Raw genomic sequence first — 22,050 nt, forward strand, 5'->3', positions numbered from 1 at the left:
ACACCTACGGAGAGACACTCAGAGCATAACTAACCCATAGCAGGGTACAGGGAACACAAATGAATCTCCTGGGTGAACTCAAATCCTTCCCCAGGACATCTCATTATGTATGTGCAATGGTCTAAATATGAAAAATCTTGGCACAAAACATTCTGGTCTCAACAACTCCAAATTAAACAGCCAAGTGCTGGTGGCTCATGCCTGTAATCCAGCTACCCATGGGGCAGAAATCTCAGGATCATGGTTCAAAGCTAGCTCAGGCAGAAAAAAATATCTCCTAGAAAACACCAAAAAGCCAGAAGTGGAGAATGTGTTAGAAGCCTTAAGCAAAAATGAAAAACAAGAGTGTAAGTAAGACCCTGAGTTCAAGATCCCTAGTAATTGTATGCGCGTGCACACACACACACATGCACACTCACATGTGGGCACACACATACACAAATTCAGGGAGAAAAATCATCTGTACTGACCATGTGTAGATTTTTCTCACCATTCCCTAAACATTATACTATAAATTCTTTAATTCTATTTTCACTTTATTAGGTATTAGAAATTATCTAAGCCAGGCACAGTGGCTCACACCTGTAATCCTAGCTACTCTAGAGGCTGAGATCTGAGGATCAAGGTTCAAAGCCAACCCAGGCAATAAAGACCGAGAGAGACGCTTATCTCCAATTAACCACTACAAAGCAGAAATGGTTCTGTGGCTCAAGGCAGTAGCCTTGAGCTGAAGAGCTCAGAGACAACATCCACGCCCAGGGGTAGGATAGTAGCCTTGAGCTGAAGAGCTCAGGGACAGCACCCAGACCCAGAGTTCAAGTCCCATGACCAAACAAAAAAGAATATAAAGGAACCAAGAATCTGTTTATATACACATGCATCACTACATTTGATTGGAAATCTAAGGGTAATATGACAGTGATATGTATGTAAATGATATGACAGTAAATATGACATATTTATCTTTGGTCTAATTCTTTATTTAGAACCCTATGAGGAAGGAGCTGGAGAACTCTTAAGAAAATATTCCCTGTGCATCCTGTCATCATGATGGGAGTTACATGATTAATCTTTTAAAAAATAATCTCATTGTGTAGACTATTTATTTTCTTTATTTATATGTTTTAATTTTCCAATAATAAACCTTATTATAAGGCTTTAATAGGGCCGAGATCGTAGCCTAGCAGTAGAGTGCTTGCCTTGCATGCACGAAACCTTGGGTTCGATTCCTCAGTACCACATACACAGAAAAAACCGGAAGTAGAGCTGTGGCTCAAGTGGCGGAACACTAGCCTTGAACAAAAAGTGTCCAAGACAGTGCCCAGGCCCTGAGTTCAAACCTCAAGACTGGCAAAAAAAAAAAAAAAAGAAAGGACTTTAATCAATAGTCCCACTTCCCCCAAACCCCTTTATATCCTTACTGATCCAAATGTTTCAAGGCAGAATCCATAGGGGAGAAAGACACTCAGTGTAACGCCATGGAAATTTTAGAAGAAGCTGAGGTACAGCTCAGCAGTCAGGCACTCGCTTTGCATATATGAAGCACTCAAACCAAAGGGAAAAGTGGTCAGTAGGAGGAAGATAAAAGACATTTATCTGTTTGGTCCAGAACAAAGGATCATGCTAGACTGACCACTTCTCTGTCACTCAGCCTCTTGCCTTCTGTAGCCATAATACTGTGGGAAGGACGACCCAAGGGTACAGGGCAAAAGGTAAGAAAAGGCACTTGCCACTCGACGGCACACCCTTCCTCAGAGTGTTCCATCCACCAGAGAGAAGTGAAACTCTTTGATCTTTACAATGGGATATTTGGTCCACATCTAGCAATTAGCCCTTGACTTCTTTGCATGGTGAAAAGTGTTCCTCAGTAAGTCTTGATCTGACAATGTCTAAATAAAATGGGCATTCCCAAATCCTGCCCAAGCAATACTGTGCCATCAAGTGTAAATCCTGGTAGCCGTGGAAGCCATAGCTGCTATGTAAGTGCCTGATGATAAAGACCAAGCTTTTATTTTCCTGGGGCTTCAATAAGTACTGATCAATTATTTATCCCTGTTGGGTTACATAATTTTATTGTAGTCTATCAGTATTTATCACAGCTGCTCATTCTAATTGCATAGTTTGGGGGCCTTTTCATACTTTGTCTTTAGGGCATCTTGTAGCACCCTTTACCCACCTCCATGTCTAAATGTTGCTATGCCGATTTATTAGTTGTTGCTACTGGGTATCTTTCTGAAAGATAAATGAATTTCATTCTGTCTTTAAATATTTATACTTTTTTATGATCTAATATATCATCATGGTTATAGGGGATTTTTTCCCTAACTGTAGAAAATACACCATCAGTTATCTGTCAATTTTGTTTAATAACCCAGCTTTGCAATTCTAGTTTTGTGTTTATCTGCAGCTCTTGAGAATTCTTTTAGCCTCCCAGTACACTTCAGAGTGTCATTCTGGGATTTATAAAGGTCTCCATTGCATAGAAGTTCTCGAAACATGAAGCACTTCAGTGGCATGTCCTTTGTCACCTCTCACTCTGGAGGGTCTAGGACAAGAAACCAGACATCTTTGGCTTGTTCTTTGCTCCCATAGAGCAGCAGCCAGTATTCCTAAAACAATTCATTAGCCTTTCAAATAAAACCCAATTTCATCTGGGCTGATGGGCTCCATGTTACTTCTTAGCATAAATGATGAAAACATCAATATTGTATTGCAAAGAATCCCAATTCTTTTGGCTTAATCTGTGTAACAAACATCCCCAACCACATACAGCTCCTATAGCCATCCATGCTTTTAGGACCGAGGATAGAAGAAATGTAAGCAGTCTGTAACTACTCCCTCCTGGACAGACTGACTCATATCTAGGGGCTGGCTAGGAACCTGTGACAACTACAGTGTCTGGGGATGGGAACTTGGCACTCTGCCCCTTTCAGAAGCTCCCTGGGTAATTTCTAGTGAGACAGTCTCATGTTTGAGGAATTAATGTACTGCAGTTTTCAAGGCCTTTCTAGCTAGGAAAGAATCACAAGACCCAAACTGTGAAGACTCACTTTTGTACTGGCTTCATGTCATTCGCTGTCTTTGATGACATTGGCTGAGTCCCCTAACCTCCCTTGACTATATATTTCTGTATCTGAGAAAAAGGAATAGCACTTACTGAGAAAAATGAAAGTGGCCTTTGTCAACAACAATATCCTCCTTATTTCTCTGCTTTTCTTTATCTTTCCTCCCTGTCTTAGAGCTGCTTAGGGGCAGTGACATGTCTTACCTGTCATTTTATTCCACTAATGCTTTCTATACAATGCTATTAGCATATTAGTGTTTTATTTCCTTGAAGTTCATCTTTATGAAGACCAACAGAGGTAGACACTAGTAGTATCCCACTTTACGTAGTTACAAAACAAATATTTCACTGAGCCTCCAATAATAAGAGGATAACAGATGCATTTCAGTGTAGGTTTGAGCATTTAAAACTGCATAGAGGTTGCCATTTTCGGCATTGTGTTAGGCTTGTGAGGGCTAAATCAACTTGTTTTATTTTTGCCTTTTAAATGCCTTTTTAAAGCCTAATTTTAGGATAGATACATTCAGATGTGTTCTGGAATGCGAATGTTCTTATTGTTGGTAGATTATCTGTAGTTTTTGAGTACTTAATGGATGTGACAAAACATTTGTCTTGCCCTAGCACCTTAATGATCAATAGAGGGAAAGCAGATATTGTTAAGCTTTTTTCAAACCTAAAAAATATAAAATAAAGCTGCCAAGATCAAATGAAGAAAAAAGAATGAGTGAATGGATGAATGAATGAATGAGCGATTGAAGGGGACAAAACCTGCCTCCCAGGTGGTCAGTACCTATCTATGGAATAAATAAACAAATTCATCTTGGATGACCCAGTCATCCGCCATTGCTGAGCAAGTTCTGTTTTGCCTCTCCAGGCAGTACTACGAGATGCTGTACAACACCGCCGATGAGCTGCTGAACCTGGTGGTGGACCAGGGCGTGAAGTACACGGAGCTGGAGTACATCCACGCCCTGACCCTGCTGCACCGCAGCCAGACCGGGGTAGGAGACCAGACCATCCAGAACACCAGGCTGCAGCGCTTGAAGGAGATCATCTGCGAGCAGGCTGCCATCAAACAGGCCACCAAGGACAAGAAAATAACCACTGTCTAATGGAGTGGGCTGTGGGGGAGGGGGTGGGCAGCTGGGGGGATTGGGAGGGGGAAGTGGCAGGGGGCATTGTTTTTATTCTATCAGCTAGATGTTAGACGCATTTCTTTCTTTACTGTGTAATTTTATTTGTTATAATTCTGAGCTGGTTAAGTTTCCTCTGCAATGATGCTTCAATAGAAAGATGGTGTTAGATTTATTTTTTCTTGAACATACAAGGAAACAGTATAGTCCAGGTTTTGATGTAACAACTACTTTAGTGCAGTCTTTTCCCCAGGGGCTGGAGTGGGACAGGGAGGAAGAATGTGGCAAGATAGAGGAGACTTAAAAAAAAATGATTGCATGAGTTACTAATTTGTGTTCTGATTATTGCCTAACAAATATAGAATTCCAGCCAGAAATGCGAAATTTTAGTCCTGCCCTTAAACAATTCAGTAAAGTTCCACCACACAAACAGAATTTTGACTCTCATTATTTTGCCAGATTAGAAAGTAATGAACAAGTACACATGAATTACGTTCTGTCTCCATTGCCAGAATCAAATAAATGGCTTTCTCAGTGAGCTGTGGCTTTCAGCAGATTTTCCTACAAAACAGGAACTCTCTTCTCATTCCCTGGGAGGCTGTGTATGGTCAGGCAGTTAGTTGGTCAGGAACCAATTTATTTTATTTTTTTTTAATTATTTTTTGTGAGCTTCAACTCAGGGCCTGGGCACTGTCCTTAAGCTCTCTCAAGACTAGTACTCTACCACTTGAGCCACAGCACCACTTCTTTTTCTGTGTATGTAATACCAAGGAATAGAACCCAGGGCTTCGTGCATGCTAGGCAAGCACCACTCGGCCACATTCCTGGCCCTATTGTATTTCTTGTGGTATCCAAACCAAGAACCATAAAGTAAGGAACAACAATGGAAGCATGGAGGGTAATTCAGTCCTCTGCTTGCTTTGGTGATATCTAATTTCCAAGAGTAAATAATGGCTGGAAAATTCCCTTGCTCACCTGAAACTTGATTTGGTGGTAAATAATTCTGCTTAATCTCTCCTACGCACCTTTGCCATCTCAGAAAGTAACCCGATCTGCTCGCTGAGTTCAAGGACGTTGGGCCATCAGAGGACACTCTTCCTCTGTGCCTGTGTTTCGCATTTTCCTCTCGGTGCTGGGTTCACTCACTGTATTCCAGGCACACTGGGTGGACCTCACCACTGGCCCCCACTCCCCAGTCTCTCGGCTGCACATGGCTCATGTGTATGAGGATGGCTCTGTGCCCGCATTGGAGTATCTTGAATACATATTGGAAGGAGAGTAAGAAGAACTGGGGCCACACAAGGCCGCACATCACCACCTGACCGTGATGACTTTTATACCTCTTTGTAACCACTTTGATTTGGATGGGAGAAGCAAAATTAAAAACAGTTTGGAGGCACTGAAATATTGTTGCTTTTCTCTTCATTTTTATTCTGCGAGCAAGGATTTCCTGGAGGATTCTTGGATGCCAAATGCTGTTACGCATGGAGCAGGTATATAGACAGAGGACATGCTTGATATCTCAGGGGATGGAGCTGAACTTGAACCCCAACCCCAAGGAATGCACACACAGAGCTGAGATAGAAATCAAGCCAGATGGTGGAGCAGCTGTGCAGGATCCTGCAGGCAGCTGCATGGTAGCCTTCTAGAGGCTTTGGGGAGGAAAACACACTGCAGGTCCCTGTGGCTCAGAGGCCTGGCTACAAGTAAACATTCTACCCCACATGGGCTATGAAAGCAGGACTGCCAGGAGGGAGGCAAGGGGTGCTGAGAGTGGACCACTTTGTTAGGAAACTTCTCTATGGTCTCTTTGCTTAGATTCTCTACGTTCTCTTTTCCTCCCTGTCTACTCCAGGGTGGAAGCCTCAGTGGCAACCATGAGCCAGAAGAGACAGGGGTGAGGGCCTGGATGGAGTGGAATGGTATGACTACCCAGATCCAGCACCTCCCTAGCAGCTGAGTGGTTTCCGGAGAGCAATTAGGAAAGTAGCATCCCTGAGTTGCCATGACAATGAGGTAGTTCAGCATGTTAAACTGCACAGAGGAGGGGCTGTAGCGACCAAGTCACAAATTTCTTTGAAGAGTTGTATATCAGTCTATTTTTACAAAACATGAACAGCCAATGATATTCACATTGGCTCTTTGGGCATGGGTGCCAGTGGAGACAGTATGCCCACCTATACCCTGGCACCAATTGGGACACGGTGAAGATTTCTCCAAGGTATAGTCCTACTTTGGGGATCTTTTATGAGTGTTGTTTTGCACTATTCACAGCTATGACTGGAATTACTGAAGTGTGAAAGCCTGCACACTGAGAGTGTTAACCAGAAGACCATTCCCTAAAATGAGGCTTTCCAGTTAAAAAGATCAATAAAGACCAGGCATGGTGGCTCACACCTGTAATCCTAACTATGCAGGAGGCTGAGATCTGAGGGTCACAGGTCAAAGCCATCCTAGGCAAGAAAGTCGATAAAACTCATCTCTAATTACCAAAAAACCACAAATGAAACTTGGCCCAACTAGTAGAGTACTAGCCTTGAGCACAAAAGCTCAGAGACAACACCTAGGCTCTGAGTTCAAGCTCCAGGACCAGCAGGCATACACTCATAAAGACCAACAAAAATAGGCCTTCCCAGGAGGACACAGAAAACAGTATTCCATTGTCTTGCTCTTGCACAAAGGAACAAATGAATCTCCATACTTACACTTTCCACATCTACAGACTAAAGCAACCATAGATCAAGTAATATAATGTATTAGAGCCTGAGCCTGGCATGTATTCCCAGTACTCAGGAGGCTGAGATCTGATAGTAATTTTGAGGCCAGCCTAGACTACAGTGAAAGTCCATGTCTTAAAAAAAAATGTAGACATTCCAAGGTGAAACAGATTTTCTCCTTTTTCTTCCCCAAATCTATGGGTAATCTATAGGTCTAAGAGGATACACACACATACATTGAAAATTTGCTTTACATGAAAATATGCCATTTGATATAAAGAACTAGAACATCCATTATTTTGGTGCCAGGGGGGCCTGGCCCAGTCTCCTGCATATATCAAAAGAGAGTTGCATGTGGAAGTCCTGGTCCCAGCATCCTGGAGGGCTCACGGGATAGGACAAGTCCTGACAAAGATGATAAACATAACCGTGAACACAAACTTTGCAGTTGTATCCAACCCTTGATGGCCCAGCCTGGTCTCAAGCAGTACAACTCCCAGGGAACCTTCTCCTTACCTCTGTTGTCTAGTCTGTGCTACTTGCCATGTTTTCCCATTTTTGTTCTTACAACCCCAACCCCAGGTCACACATATGCTTCTACCATATCCAAGGGATCAGAAAGAACCAGAAGCCTCCCAACTTAGCCACCCTTAGAATAAATTCCTCATTTTTAAAAAAAGAACTGATTTCATAGATTGGATCCAGAACTGCTGTTCATGGTTTCTCCTGCAGTTTTATGTTACTTTTAGCTATCTTATTATCACCTGTCAGAACACCTTTTAATTTATAAACAAAATTGCTCCTCCAGTGCTATTGTACCCTTCACCCCACAAGCACTCATTTAAAATACCTGTCCTATTAATAGCCAGGGCTTTCAAAATCTTAGAATAGGTTTCCTTTTTGTCTTTTTTTTTTATTTCTTTCCTTACAATGAGTTTTTCTTTGAAAATCTTATGGCCAACTAGAACGTTTTCCTCCTCAAAGCTAATAATATCCCTGATGATTAGACAAAGAAGGCCACCCTGAGCCCAGGCTTTGAAACACAGGTTCCTTTCAGAGTGATGCACATCTGCTCCAGTTCAAGAGGAAGCACAGGCTCGAGCTTCTTCCAGCAGCTCATACTTGAGTCACAGAGACTCAGTGGTGAGATCATGGTTGTCTCGCCTTTTGTGAAATGACCTCAGTCACAGAATCTCCAGCCCCTCTCCAGGATTGCTTTCTTGCCTGAATGTTTTCTGACCCCCACAATCATGGTTCTCCATTTTCAATTGCTAGGGAAGAAAAGCTTCCACTCAAGTGGGATTGGCAACAAAACCCTGAAGATTCTTCCTGTCATGTTATATCCATGATTTCTTAGCACTAATGCATTCATCCAGTCAATCAGAAAGATATAATTGCTTGTTACAGCTCAGGTGATATGAGATTCGAATAATAGCAATCAAAAAAGACAGTCCCTGTGACACAGAATTTCTACTTCCAGTGATCTACTTCATTGTGATCCTGCTTTTTCCAGAGTCCACTTGCTCCCTCAGTCTGTAAGACTGTCTATTGGTTCAGGAAGATGTCACATAACCCCCTCCTCCTCTCTTTGGAGCTTTTCCCAGCTCTGGAAGTTTCAAGACTGTCACTATTAACTATACTTTTGCTAACTAACATAGCCTGATATGTCACCCATCACCACTGCTTGATGGAACAAATTGATCCCTACCAAGGTGCCAAGGCCTTTACATTCAGGACGAGGCCTTGCTGTGACTGCCTCCCCAGGACCAGAGTATAGAAATTTCCCAACCAAGGGCCGGGAGTTTGACCTAGTGGTAGAGTGCTTGCCTAGCATGCACAAAGACCTGGGTTCGATTCCTCAGTACCACATACATAGAAAAAAGCCGGAAGTGGTGCTGAGGCTCAATTGGTAAAACTCTAGCCTTGAGAAAGTCCAAGGACAGGAGTGTTCAGGCCCTGAGCTCAAGCCCAGGACTGGCAAGAAAGAAAAGAATAGAAAAGAAATTTCCCCACTAAGAATGCTGCAGTCCAGGTCCAGAGCTCTGCAAGCCACTACTCTCGGGGCAGATGTAATCAGGTGACTGGAAAAGTAGCTATCTTCCCACAGGATACAAAAACAAGGAGAATCTGGAGCCACAGGATTTTGCTTAGTAAAACAGAGTGTATGCTGAAATACGCGCACCTGAGAGCAATTGTCTTAATGTGGCAGCGATGTAACACAAATTGGGCATAATTTGGAGGGAGAGTAATGAGGTACCACGAACAAGAAAACATAAAGAAACACCAGATTTTGCAAAGGTCTCACTCTATCCTAATTAGACACAGTTGTTATAAGAAGTACATAATTAATAAGCCTATGACCAGATGTGAAATTCAACAGAGGTTTTTTTTTTTTTCCCCCTGAAACGTAAGTGATAATGAACTGTACAGCTGGAAGTAGTTGTCGTGATTTGGCTGAGGTAGAAGGCCTGCCTGGAATTTTGAAGAGGTGTAGCAAGAAGTATAGTATAGGTTGATACCTGAAAACAACTAATCCTATTCCAACCAGGCTAGGAGTAATGAGATAGAGCTAATTATTAAGAGTGCCGTAGAAATGCAAAGGCCACCAGAGCTGAGCTGGAAATTTCTTTAATAAATGAGCAAAGATGTAAACACCAGGAGAGGTGTGAGGAAATACATGTGACTGGCCAAAGATGGGTCTGATCAGAAATATCTCCAAACATCCACACACCTGGAGCAGAAGTCCCTGGGATCCAAGAAGGCAATGACCTGTAAAAACCCAGTATGTATGTACTTTTTAAAATGAATATACAGCTCATGTGTGTGCATATAAGTGAAACAATATGAAGCTAGGTGCATGTAGGTGAGCAGTCTTCCCATTAGATGTGACCCTATAAAAAGGTGACCGTTGATTCCTGCTGACTTTGCATAGATATTCTAGGGGAAAATCCAACTCTAAACAGAAAAACCAGGCTTAGTTTTCTATCACCAGGATTTATTTACTGAGAGGGATCAGGAAACCATTACTAAATGCCTTTTGTTATTGTTTTTATTTTATGATTGCTGTTATGTTATTTTAGATGCCATTTCTTGAACATTTTATGTGTGTCAGATGCTGTTCTAAAAGCTTTACCACATCATCAGGGACCACATTTCAGTAGTCCTATGACAGAAATGATATCATCACCTCCTACTTTATAGAGGAAACTAAGGCTCAGATAAAAGACTTGGCCCCAGGGCTTGCTGTGCTTAAAAAATTCAAGCTTGGAGCCCAACTTCCTGTTTGATATTAGGAGTCAAACTCTTCTACTGTGACTAAGAGAGGGGACCTCATGTACCCAGAAGCCCCAGTGACTTCTGTGGGATTAGCCGTCTGTTGGTTCTTGCCTTCCTGTCCTATCCTATGTTCCTAAAGGTAGCCACTCCTAGACCCAAGGGGCAACCATTCCCCACTCTCCCAGACTCTCCTCACCTCCCAGTTGCCTGGGCCTGAGCCTGTGGGCAGCCCATCTATACAGACATTGGAAACAAAAACCTCCAAAGGTCTAGAAGCTGAGACCCAGCTGGAGGCTGGAGATGACCCATTCCTGGGCCTAAGGTTGGCAAGGCTGGGAAGCTGGGAAGCTATAGGTGATGATTTGAGAAATCTGTATATTGACTGAGGATGCCGCCTTAGTCTTTGTAGGAAAGAAAAGCCATCCTTTCTTTCTACCTGTGTAAGGTTTCTAGCTTGCTTCCCTGAAAATATGCACAACAAAGACAGGTTAACAAAAGGGAAACATACATATGCATTTTAGTTTTACCAGACGCAGGAAGGAGGAACCATCATCAGGAAAGGAAACCCAAAGGAACAGTTAAACAGTATTCTTTCTAAATGTGCTGTTTCTCAGATTCCTAAAGCTTAGCATATTTGGTATGTTCAGCTACCGGATGTGAGGCTAGGATGTTCTGCTTGATATTGTGCAATGTATCAAACTCTGGAAGTGTCTGTGTCTTCATGTTATAGGATGAAAATACACAATAGCTTCCATCCAATACATGATATATTCACTGCTTCGCACACAATACACACCACATAGACACAATAATACTGTCATTGTCATGTCCCATGTCATTGAGAATGTGTGACCTACCAGTGAGGAAACTTCCTGTTTCTATGTGACCTTAAAGGACAGCCCTTCTGGCTGGGACAGGCCCAGGAGAGACCCCACTTGCTGGATTTGGATGCATAATGCCCCACAGAACTGGAACAGAATTGGATGTCTTTGGTTTTGTTCCATGACTCTTTTGGCCCCCTCCCCCAGGCAAGCCAGCTGTCCTGGGCATTTGACTCCTCATACCTGTTTCCTTTCATGTGTTAGGCAGGGCTTTACATCTCATTGCCTGTCAGTGTGTTCCCGGCATCTCGTTAACTCTGAAGGCTCAGTACCCTGCAGGGACCAGGCCTTCACAGGTCTAATCGACTTCCTGGGCTGTGAGTTTACTGTTATTTTTCCCACCTGTGCAGAGGAATGTTGGATCCTGGGTTTCTAATAAGTTCTCAAATTGCTCTATGAAATTGAGGTGAGAAAAACTAATGTCACCTTTTTTGTTTTAATTTTGTTTAATTTTCCTAAATCAAATCCAGCTCTGAGTTTCCATTTAACCATTCTCAGCAGCAGTCTGAATGCAGTTTTTGTTTTTGTGGCTTCCTCAGGGTCATCAGTGCACCTTGGTCATTTTGTCACCTCTCTCCCAAGCTTCTCTTGTGCAGAACTGTCCTCCAGCGCTGTTGCTCTTCATATAGAGGTCCTCTCCATTGTTTCCAGGCCTTATCCAGGCTGTGCCTCTGTGAGCTGAGCCAGGCACAGGTGAGGCTACATAGATTCCACAGCATAGGCATCTTCTCAGCTGCACAGGTCCAACACTCCATGTTGGATAATTCTTCCTTCGAAGCCTCCTTTACTTTCTGCCAACTCTTGGTCTAAACATACCAATAAATTGTTAGAGGGAGTGTGCTGAGTGAAAAGTTTTCTTTTTCACCTTTCTACTTGTCTCCTCCCCACTTTTTTTTCTTCCCTGAAACAGGAAGTTTGTTAATCCAGCCCTAGAAGTAAGAAGAGTTAAGGCTCTAAGAGCAATATGCAGATAACCTTCCTGTAAGGAGGCAGGGGAAGAGATATACTTACTATTCTAATTCAGATTGACATACATTAACTTTCTCAATAACTTAATATATTCACCGACTTCCTATCTTAACAAATATCTTAACTCAAGGTTTGATTTGGCTCAGGTTGCAGAGGTTTCAGTCCATGGTCATGCAGCCCCCAGGCTTTCAGCCTATGTCAGCACAGTATACCATGGTGAAATGTGCAGCTGGGAGACTTGTTAACTTTATGGTGGTCCGGAGACAAAATGATGGGCCAGACACTGGGATCCCAATATCCTTTACAAAGCCAAACCCCAGTGTCTTAACTTTCTCCCACTAGGCCCCGCCTCTTAAACATTCTGTGCCAATTGAAGACCAAGCATTTTGAAGGCATCTCAGATCTAAACTAGAGCAATAACTTGGCCTGCTGTGGACACAGGGCTTTTGGGAGACATTTTGTCCTATGAAACTTTTCAAAGTAGTAAAATGAGAAAGTTCCTGGCAAAACACTAGAGACTCAGAAATGATTGTTCCAGAACCAACATCTTTTGGCCACCACACCTCAGGGATCCTGTGTTTGGAGCTCCAACCTGTGCCTATTAGACTACAAGGGAAGGAGTCAAAAGGAAATCCTTACCTTTGGGCATGGCCATCTTACTGAACAAATAAATGAGTGATTTGTGCAAGTCAAGTATGGAATCCTAGAGCCAGCATACCAGTGAAAGCTCTCCTATTATGTTCAGGATATACACAAGATTCAGAAAACAGAATCATGGTTTCAAACGTGTTAGTAGAATAAAATGTGATGGACAAGATGGTATTTAACCATAGTCTTAAAAGGAATGTAGAATTAGGAAATCACTGGGGGAACTTGAGAAGAAGGGATACTTTAAACAAACTCCATACTTGTGGGGGACAGAGAGAGTAAGCTACTAGAGTAAAGCAAAAAAAAACCCACTTAGAAGTATGAGGAAGACTAACAGACTGTACTTGGGAAAACTTGTCAAGAGGAAAAAGAAAAACAGCATCTTAATCTTTTTTATACTGCTGTAACTGAAAAAGTCTGAGACTGAGTAAACTACATAGAATAGAAATGTATTTCTCTTAACTCTTGAGCCTGGGAAGGCAGGCCAAGATCAAGGGCCAGCATCTAGTAAGGCTTCCTTGTGGTGTTCTCACATTGTAGAAGGCAAAAGGGCAAGAGTGCATGAATGAGGGAGAAAATTTATAGAGAAAAATATTATATGTATAGCATGTAAGCATATACTTGTAATGTATATACATGTACATATGTAATACGTGTGTAATTATGTGGAAAGAGAGACAAAAGGGAGAAGAGACTGATTTTATTATGGGAATTGGCTAATACATATAAGAAAGCCCAACCCCTCAAAACTGATGGTGTGAAGGCCTGAGATCTAGGGGTGTTTGACATTGCATCTCCAAGAAAAGGGGTAGGAGGTAGAAGGCTCTGATCTAATCCATGCTTTGAAAACATAGTGAAGCCCCTCATTCTCTGATGCCACCTTATGGAACACTGACTCCAAGACAAAAAAAAAAACCATTATATAATGTCAGCAGAATCAGATCTACCTTCTAGTCAGGTCAGAAGGCAGAGTTAGTTCTTCATTAGTTAAGGCAATCCAGGTCCTGTAGTACTGTTCTCATTCACCCATTTTTAGTCACATAAACTGATAACCCTCCAGAAATCTTACCAGCCAACCAAGACTCATTCAACACCTTTTGTGCTAATTATTCAACTACATTTTACTATTCCAGTTGCGATTGCAATCTTGGTGACAACTCTATTGGCCAACTCTTGAGAGTGATTTCTAGAAGATGCCCCTGGTCTGGTCTTTAAGGACTTAATATCTTGTTCTTTTTTCATGTCTGACAGTCTTCAGGGAGCTGCTAGCATGGGCTTGCCTGTCCCTCATCAGTCTCCTGCCCATGACATGCATTGCCAGGATTTGGATTCCTCCAGTCTCTGCAATCGGACATCATTGATCTAGTCATAGATCAGGTGTGCTCTGAGCTGTCCACACACCTTTGCAAACTACCACTCGGAGGTTCCAGGCAGTATGCAGGGTTTTGTCTCAGCCTGCCTTAAAGCACAAAGACACTTGGCAAGTTCTCCCAGAAACAGGGCTGTATTTTTCCCATGTGGCACAATGTTTCTCTGCTTTATTCTTCAGTCACCCATGATTGGAAAGCCTGAGCTAGAGTTCCCATGAGCTAGCACATGGAGCTTCACAACAAACCCCGCTTTCCATCTTTCCTCAAACCGGTCCCCTATTTCTGCGCAAACGGGCTCCTTCTCTAAGGGTTCGGAACTTTGTAATCTTATCACGTCAGAACTTGGAGTCCATCTAGCTTCTGCTATTAATAGCCAGGGCCACGGCACCAGCCTTCAGCTTATTAATAATGTATGGTTGCAGCCCCTGACTTAGTTAAGCCACAAATGTCGCTCATCTGCATGATTAGCTCTTACCTTCCTGATTAGAAAGCTTCATGTCACAAAAAGCTACCCTTTTTGAATGAATGGCTCTTTTAAAGAGAACTAGGAAAATGCATCTGAAACTCAAATTTAAAAAAAAGTCAACAGCAAAAAAAGGTCTTTTCTTTATGAAAGGAGAAGAAAAGGAATTTAAGAAAAAATCTTGAAGTTTAGCTCTATGCTGAGTGATAAAAAAAATAATTGAAAGTAGTTTTGGCAATAAATAGGAACTTGAGAAAGAGAAGGTTGGAGAATGGTTCGGGGGCTTGTAGGAGATAGTATTTAATGAGTTTGAACTTTACCTTGAGGAATTTGGGACCACTGTGTGATTTTAAGCAGGAGAGTGGTGTCAGCCCTAGGAGGAAGAAGGATAATGAAATGGAAAGTGAGTTTCAGGAAGACCAGCTGTAGTCCAGGAAAAAATAGAAAGTGGTAGAAGCTTAAACAAGGGCGTTGGCACAGCAGGTGGAGAGAAAAGGCAGACACAGGAGCTATTTTGTGAGGCCTGGTGGACTGCTCACTTCTGTGGATGTGCTTCTCATCACTGCTGGAGTTTATCTTCTATAGTCCTTATTTGACCATCAATTTAAACAGCAAACCCCTCCCTTGCCTCATCAATTTCACTGCTTTATCATTATCTGACAGGAATTAAGCGGGTTTTTTTTCTAATTTTTTTATTGTTATTATGAAGGTGATATACAGAGGGGTTGCAATTCCATAAGTCAGATAAAGCGTGCATTTCTTTTTGAACGATGCCACCCCTGCCCTTACTCTCTCCCTCTTTTCCCCTCCTGTCCCCACCCACAAGTTGTATAGTTCATTTTCAACCTAGTGTCCACTGAGTACCACTGGGAATTTTTTTTTCTAGACAAGCCTTCTCCAATCCTGTGTCCTGTTCTCTACAGCACCAACAGATGTGGTTACTAGGTAGACAGGTAGGGCTGTGTACAGGAAGGACTGTGAGGAAGGTCCAGGGAGTCTCTCCCCACCCCACCCTTCCAGTGCAAAGCTATTTAATTTTGCATGATTCAAGAAGTAGTTTCCATGGCTTATTCCTGTGGAGGACAGAGGAGGAGATTTGTGCTCTGAGACAGCATCTATGTGACCCAAACAAGTCAACTAATGAATCCCATGGCTTCAGCAATTCTCCTGGGATCTACCTCCACAGTTTGATGAGGAGTAACTCCCAATCAGACCATCCTTTTCTTCCAGAAACCTCTCCCTCTGGTTATCTCAGCCTTCCTAAGAAAGGCTTTATGATGTTAGAACTCTACACTTGAGTTTGAGAAGTCATGTGAGGCCTGGAAAATGTTCATTGTGCTAACTGGGGAAAAACTAACTGGGGAAAAACAAACCCAAACTGACGTTACACTACCCTTTGATCAAAACTCAGATGATCAGTTTCCTCCATTGTCTGATAACTACTGCGTTCTCAGGTTACATCGCTGTGCATGGCTGTGACAGACATAGATACCCCACACAAGTGCATCAGGAGCTCTGTCACGAAAGGAAGGCTCTATACAGATTAATCAACATGAAATCAGAGACAAAAGTGGAGAGACAGCACCTGATGTTCTTTTCAACCAAGGTCCCTGCTTAATTCCAAACCTATTCTGCAGGCTGGATGTCAGGCAACTGAAGGATGATCAGTCTTAGGCTGGAATTAAAGCCTGCTGTGATGTTAATGAAGAACCTCCGGTGGGTTTGCTGGAAGGTAATTTAGATCTACATAATTATGACTTAATCCCTCACCCCATGACATCAAGAAAGGTCTCTACCCAAGTGCAAACTGCATGATTTCATGCCACAAAGAGTACAGCTGGGAGACTCCGGTTCCCTTTTGTGTGTAATGCTCACATCAGTCATGATAGAGTTATTAAGTGGTGTGACTGGACCCACTTCTTGCACACGGGGTGCTATCTCCTAATCAAACTACAAAACGTGACTGAGCAGGCTGAGAAAAGAAATCAAGATCTGCATCTTAAATAGAAGACTAATTGCTCTGGACAGGAAAGCTGCTGCCCGGTGGGGAAGATTCAATCCTCCCCAACAACTTCAGATCTTTGGTGGAAGCCATTGGAACCACCATTTGCAGTTGAAGGTGGAATCATCAGGACTGTCTTTAGAACCACAGTCTTGGCTGTGGATGCAGCTGTCATGGCAGGGAATTATCCCTGGGACACACCCTCATCATATGCACAGCCGGTAATAGGGACAGGAGAGCTTTTATGGAAGCAGTTCTGCTAGCTCTCCTTAGTCTTCCAAGGAAGACATGGGACTGTAGAGCCAAGAGTCCCATTAGAAAATAGATTGAAATCTGGGCTCTGGTGACTCATCCCTGTAATTATAGCTACTTATTAGGCTGTTATCTGGAGGCTCATGGTTCAAAGCCACACTGGAAGAAAAGTCTACAAGATTCAATCTCTAAAATAATCAGTAAAAAGTTAAGCCAGTTGCATGGTTCCAATGGTAGAGTACAAATTGAGCAAGAAAAGCCTGCAAGCATGAGGCTCTGAGTTCAAATCTTAGTATTTTAAAAAAATGAAGAAAAAAAGGAGAAGGTAGAAGAGGAAGAGGAGAAGAAGGAGGAGGAAAAAACTAGATTAAGTCAACTCTAACAGTTGAACCAGATGCAAAGCAAGTCTTTGGTGTAGTAACACATGAAAAAGTTATGAGTGATTCTGACCAGAGTCTTCCAAGGAGAGACAGTAATTATATTGAGCTTGAGGTAAAGAGGTCAGGAATGTCTTCAGAAACAAATAGCATTTGTATATCAGTCATAAATCCTGTACCTCAGAACCTGACCTTATTTGGAGATAGGATCTTGTGCATGTAATTAGTTAAGATGATGTCATACCAGAGTAAATTAGATCTCTAATCCCATAAAAGTGGATTTATTTTTAAAAGGCCATGGGGCTAAAGTTATATGCTACTCCAAAATACGATGCCTTGGCATTTGAGACAGCAAAAACAGGAAAGCCTCCAGACCATAAAACCTAGACAGGTCACTCTGACTTTTTCGCTCCTCCTCTCTTGACCCTCATAATCCAAGTGTTCTGTCTTGTGGTGGAGGAAAGTAATGGCATACCGGATGTCACAAAGAATCTTTTCTAGTTCCTACCCCGTCCCTACTAGATCAGAACTTTTTGTCATTCCTTTGTCCAACTGTCCAGAACAATACTAGATTTCCCCATTTCTCTGTATTTTCATGTAAAAGGCTCTTACATCCCCTAAGCTTATAGTCACAAAAAATAAATTAATATATTTGCTACATTTGTTGCATGATGAATAAATTTGCTTGCTTTGCCTTTTCAATTTGCCTCTTGTTTTGGTCTTAATCATAAACTATATGCACTGGGCGAGGGAAAAAAGGAGATTACCTTTCTCCACTACGAGGGGAAATTTGAGGAATAGATATACCCAGGGGAAAGTGGCATATGAAGCTCAGAGGTATGCTGCCACAGCCAAAGAGCCATCAGAAGCTAGGGGAGAGGCTGGAACAGGTCCTTCCCCACCACCTTCAAGAGCGTGTGGCCCTGCTGACATCCTGACTACAGCCTTATTAGGGAATCAATTCATGTTGTTTTCAGCTGCCAGTGTACAGTACTTGAGTATAACAGTCCAGGAAAACTGGGTTTGTGGACAAGGAGACAATGGAGCCTCAGATGAAAGAATAAGCACAAACTTCTTAGTTAACATGTCTGCATATTGAAAAGGAGTTGTGGGATTAGATATTATGGCCAAGCAACAGATGACATAAATGCTAGGGAGACATGATGTCTCATTGGAGACTTTGCTGGGTTTCTGTTTTGATTTGTTTACATATTTTTTGTCTGACAATGCTTTGAGGTGACTGATGAGACAAACTTCAAGAACCCTCTCCTAAAAGAATGGAAACCCAAAGAGCAGCTGAGCTGAGAAGAGCTGATGTTCATCTGAGAAAGAAGCCAAGAAAGTCTGAATAGAAAAGTGGCAGCAGAACAAGCCAGGAGATGGAATTGTATGTAGACCTCGTAAATATTTGCTGGTGTGCAGTGGCAAGGGGACAGAACTGGTCATAACACTGCCAATGTTTGGATCCTGGTGAGTGAGGTGATGGAAGTGCTACGAACAGATTTAATGAGGAAGAGAGGGCCCTGTGGGCTGAGTTGGGCACTTCCTTTGAGGTATCAATGATGCCTCGAAGTAGAAGAGTCCCTCAGGAACTTGAACTTGGAAGAAAAGAAAAAGAAGAAAAAAGAAAAGAAGAGAAGGAAAGATCATTCACATCAACAAGAGAGGAGCTGAGGCCAGCTAAAAAACAGTTACATACATGGAGGACTTGTTAATGTAGAGGGGTGTGTGTGTGTGTGTTAAGTACAAGTGGCAAAAAGAAGTTCTAGTCACTGGCAAAATCTGCCCCAATTTGCTGTCAGTAAAGTCTCTTTGTATGCAAGGGTAAAGTCATGCAAAGCTTGCACTTGTTTGTTTCTCAAACAAAAGCAAGACTTCAGGTGAGTGATCCTCTGGTTGCTCTCCCCACAGGAAGCGGAAGTAGAACCTCCGGGATGATGGAAGCTCTGGCTTTCTTTGGAGAGTTAATTAGTGGGTGGGTGTGGAGCTCCCTGCTTGAGAGGAAGCTGGGTCATCAGAGCATTCTTAATTGATGCAGCTCAGAAAAGGGGACAAAGCAGCAGCCTTAAGCAGACCTTGGATGCTTTTAGCACCAGAAAGAAAGCCCTTTCTTTAAAGCAGAATAAGAAAAGCTTTGGTTAAGTTACACCGAGAAGGGTCCTGGAATGTGCCAAACCTGTACCTAGCCATGACACGTTCTGCACTTCAGTACAGTGAAGAATCCCTGCAGTGATCTCTTGTCAGGAACCTTGTTAAGCCCAACAGTAGTGAATAAGATTACACACAATGGGCTTGTTACCAAAATCACTGGCTGTCTCACTTCTATTCAATGAAACTGGAATGTGAGCCACATGTCACTTGAAATTTTCTAATAGCCCCAATTAAAAAGGGAAAAGAGATACAAATGAAATTAATTTTACTTATGCTCTTATTTAACCTAGTATGTCCAAAGTATTTTTTAATTCTTTTTGGTATAAAGTCTTCAAAATCTGAATTTTACAGAAGAACACAAAACATATTCAAGTGTAGAAGATGTATTTCAGGCATTCAATGGCCTCATATGGCTAGTGGCCACCCACTGAACAACTCAGCGCTTTAAAAAGAATCTTTTCTTTTCTTTTTTTGCAGGTGTTGGACTTAAACTCAGGGACTGGGAGCTGTCCATGAGCTTTTTTGCTCAAAGGTAATCACAAGCTCTTCTTCCAGCTTTTTGGTGGTTCATTGGAGATGAGACTCCTAGACTTTCCTACCTGGCTTTGAACCACAATCCTCAGATCTTAATCTTCTGAATAGCTAGGATTACAGGCATGGCCCTCTGGCACCCAGCTCATTTTTTTTTTTTGCCAGTCCTGGGTCTTGAACTCAGGGCCTGGGCACTGTCTTTGGGTTTTCTCAAGGCTAGAGCTATACCACTTAAGCCACAGCACCATGTCTGGGTTTTTTTTCTATGCATGTGATACTGAGGAATCGAACCCAGGTCTTAATGCATGCTAGGCAAGCAATCTACCACTAGGCTAAACTCCCAGCCCTCATTGCTTATTTTTTGATCAGGACATTTCAGTTCTTGCTAAATTCCCTACTTATAGAAGTTGATGTCAATTTCAAAATGGATAATTTTTGTTCTTCTTTTTATACTTAGGATGAAATAAAGCATAATAAATTTAACAGTCATGAATCTAGGGAAGGGTGAATGAAAGGTATTTTTCCTTCCTTATAGTGAAAAGAGAAACCAGAATCTCTTACGGCAAGGGCTTAGAAAACAAGAGACCCATTATGTGTGTAAGGCACTATAATTGCACTGTTTCGTTTGGATCTCATATCAAACCTTGGTAATACATTTGTTATTCCCATTTATCAGATGAGAAAACTGAAGACAAAGTGGGCCAAATACCTTGCTCAAGTAACAGTGCTACCAATAAAAGGTCCTGCTCCGCAGTATTCATAGTCCTTTGAACTCTGAGTGACCTGAGGACAAAAGCCATGGCTACTGATATAGTAGATTTCCTTATCTATGACATTGAGTTTGTCATATGGTACAGGCCATGTGGCATCACAGTTTGGTGAATTCACGGGAAAGCACTGGATCCATACAAGTCTACCTCCTCTCGTGTTACCAGCCCCACCCTACACACACAACTCCACTATGCAGAGCATTGAAACTTCTAATAACCTGATAGTGAATGCAACACAAAAAGGGAAACTCATGCAGAAACAGAGGCTAAGCCTTTCATGTTAAATGCTTTCTCATGGACTGAGGAAGACTTTATTTGATCAACATTTTGAGGAAGGCCTTTCTTTAGGTGCAGCCTTAGAAAATCCCAGGAAATACATGAATTATGCTTTATTTATTTTTTTTAATCAGTTGAAGAGAGCTCATTGGAGAGAGGAACACATAATGGAGAGCAAAGGTTTAGAAGAAAGTTCAAGTGACTGGATGTGTGACTTTCTGGTAGTGTAACTGGATTTTAGGACAAACATCCCAACAGATCTTTTCATCTATCTATCCCAATACACCAAATATGAGTAGTGGTAAAGGGTGAAGGGCAGAAACAGAAGATTTAATCCACAAGATCATTTGGAGAAGAACAGATAAAGCAGTTCATTGACCCTAAGGCTGACTTGAAGGAGCTAACAGGGACCTTAAGATTTTATAGAAAGGAGTGGGTTGAAGTTTGTAGAGCAGACAGAGCAGGTAAACTTGGTTAGACCGAGTGTCCTTAGACCACTCATCTGATTGGTCCCTAACTCAGTCCAGGTTCTTCAAGGGAAATGAAGGTGTTATGGCTGCCATCCCCGAAAGGGAACAGCATGATCCCCTGGAGGATATTTCTTCTGATGCAGGTTGCAACCTCACCATCATGGCAACCTTCTCTTATTTGGGGAATAATCTCACGCTGGGATCCTACAAGTCTGGCATTGTCCTTTGCTATAAACATGTTGATTAATTATTCTTGCTGATGTTGGAAACCAAGGTAACTGCAGAAAAGAATGGAGTGACTCTGGAGGGAAAAAGTGAGAGGCAAAAGCAGAACCAGAGAGAGCAGAATGGAGTCAAGTTAGACCAGAGACCAGTACCTTCCTTCAGTAGACCATTTGAGTAGCTTGTGGGAAACCCTGGATTTGACCTCTCCCCGCCCTGCATCACATGAACAAACTAAAAACGAGAGAGAAATCCAGAAAAGGGTGACATGGAAATGAGGGTTCCTAGGCCTGCTCTGATTATATGAAAAGGTAGCAGGAGCTGATTCACCCTCTTTTTCCTCAACCCTTCTTCCATTTTGCCTCCCCTTTCTGCTTCAACTGGTCAAAAGTGGATCCCTGACCTTCACTTTCTGCTTAGTTTATTCTGCTGTCATTATGCTCCCCTTACTACAGTACAGTTAGTGAAGGCTGACACA

The 22,050-nt window shown here is 42.3% G+C and overlaps 1 protein-coding gene across 1 annotated transcript in view; it reads left to right on the plus strand.

The window, feature by feature from the left end:
• The window catches only part of Exoc4 (exocyst complex component 4), a 662,437-nt gene extending 656,835 nt beyond the window's left edge, over positions 1-5,602 (plus strand). Inside the window, exon 18 of the mRNA XM_090333323.1 lies at positions 3,939-5,602. Coding sequence (XP_090189449.1) covers positions 3,939-4,176 — 238 coding nt within the window. The 3' untranslated portion in view covers positions 4,177-5,602. The remainder of the gene's footprint in view (positions 1-3,938) is intronic.
• The last annotated feature ends 16,448 nt before the right edge of the window (positions 5,603-22,050 follow it).

The sequence above is a fragment of the Megascapheus bottae genome, chromosome 5, assembly GCF_031878675.1.
Source record: "Megascapheus bottae isolate mThoBot1 chromosome 5, mThoBot2.hap1, whole genome shotgun sequence".
NCBI classification, from domain to species: Eukaryota; Metazoa; Chordata; class Mammalia; order Rodentia; family Geomyidae; genus Megascapheus; species Megascapheus bottae.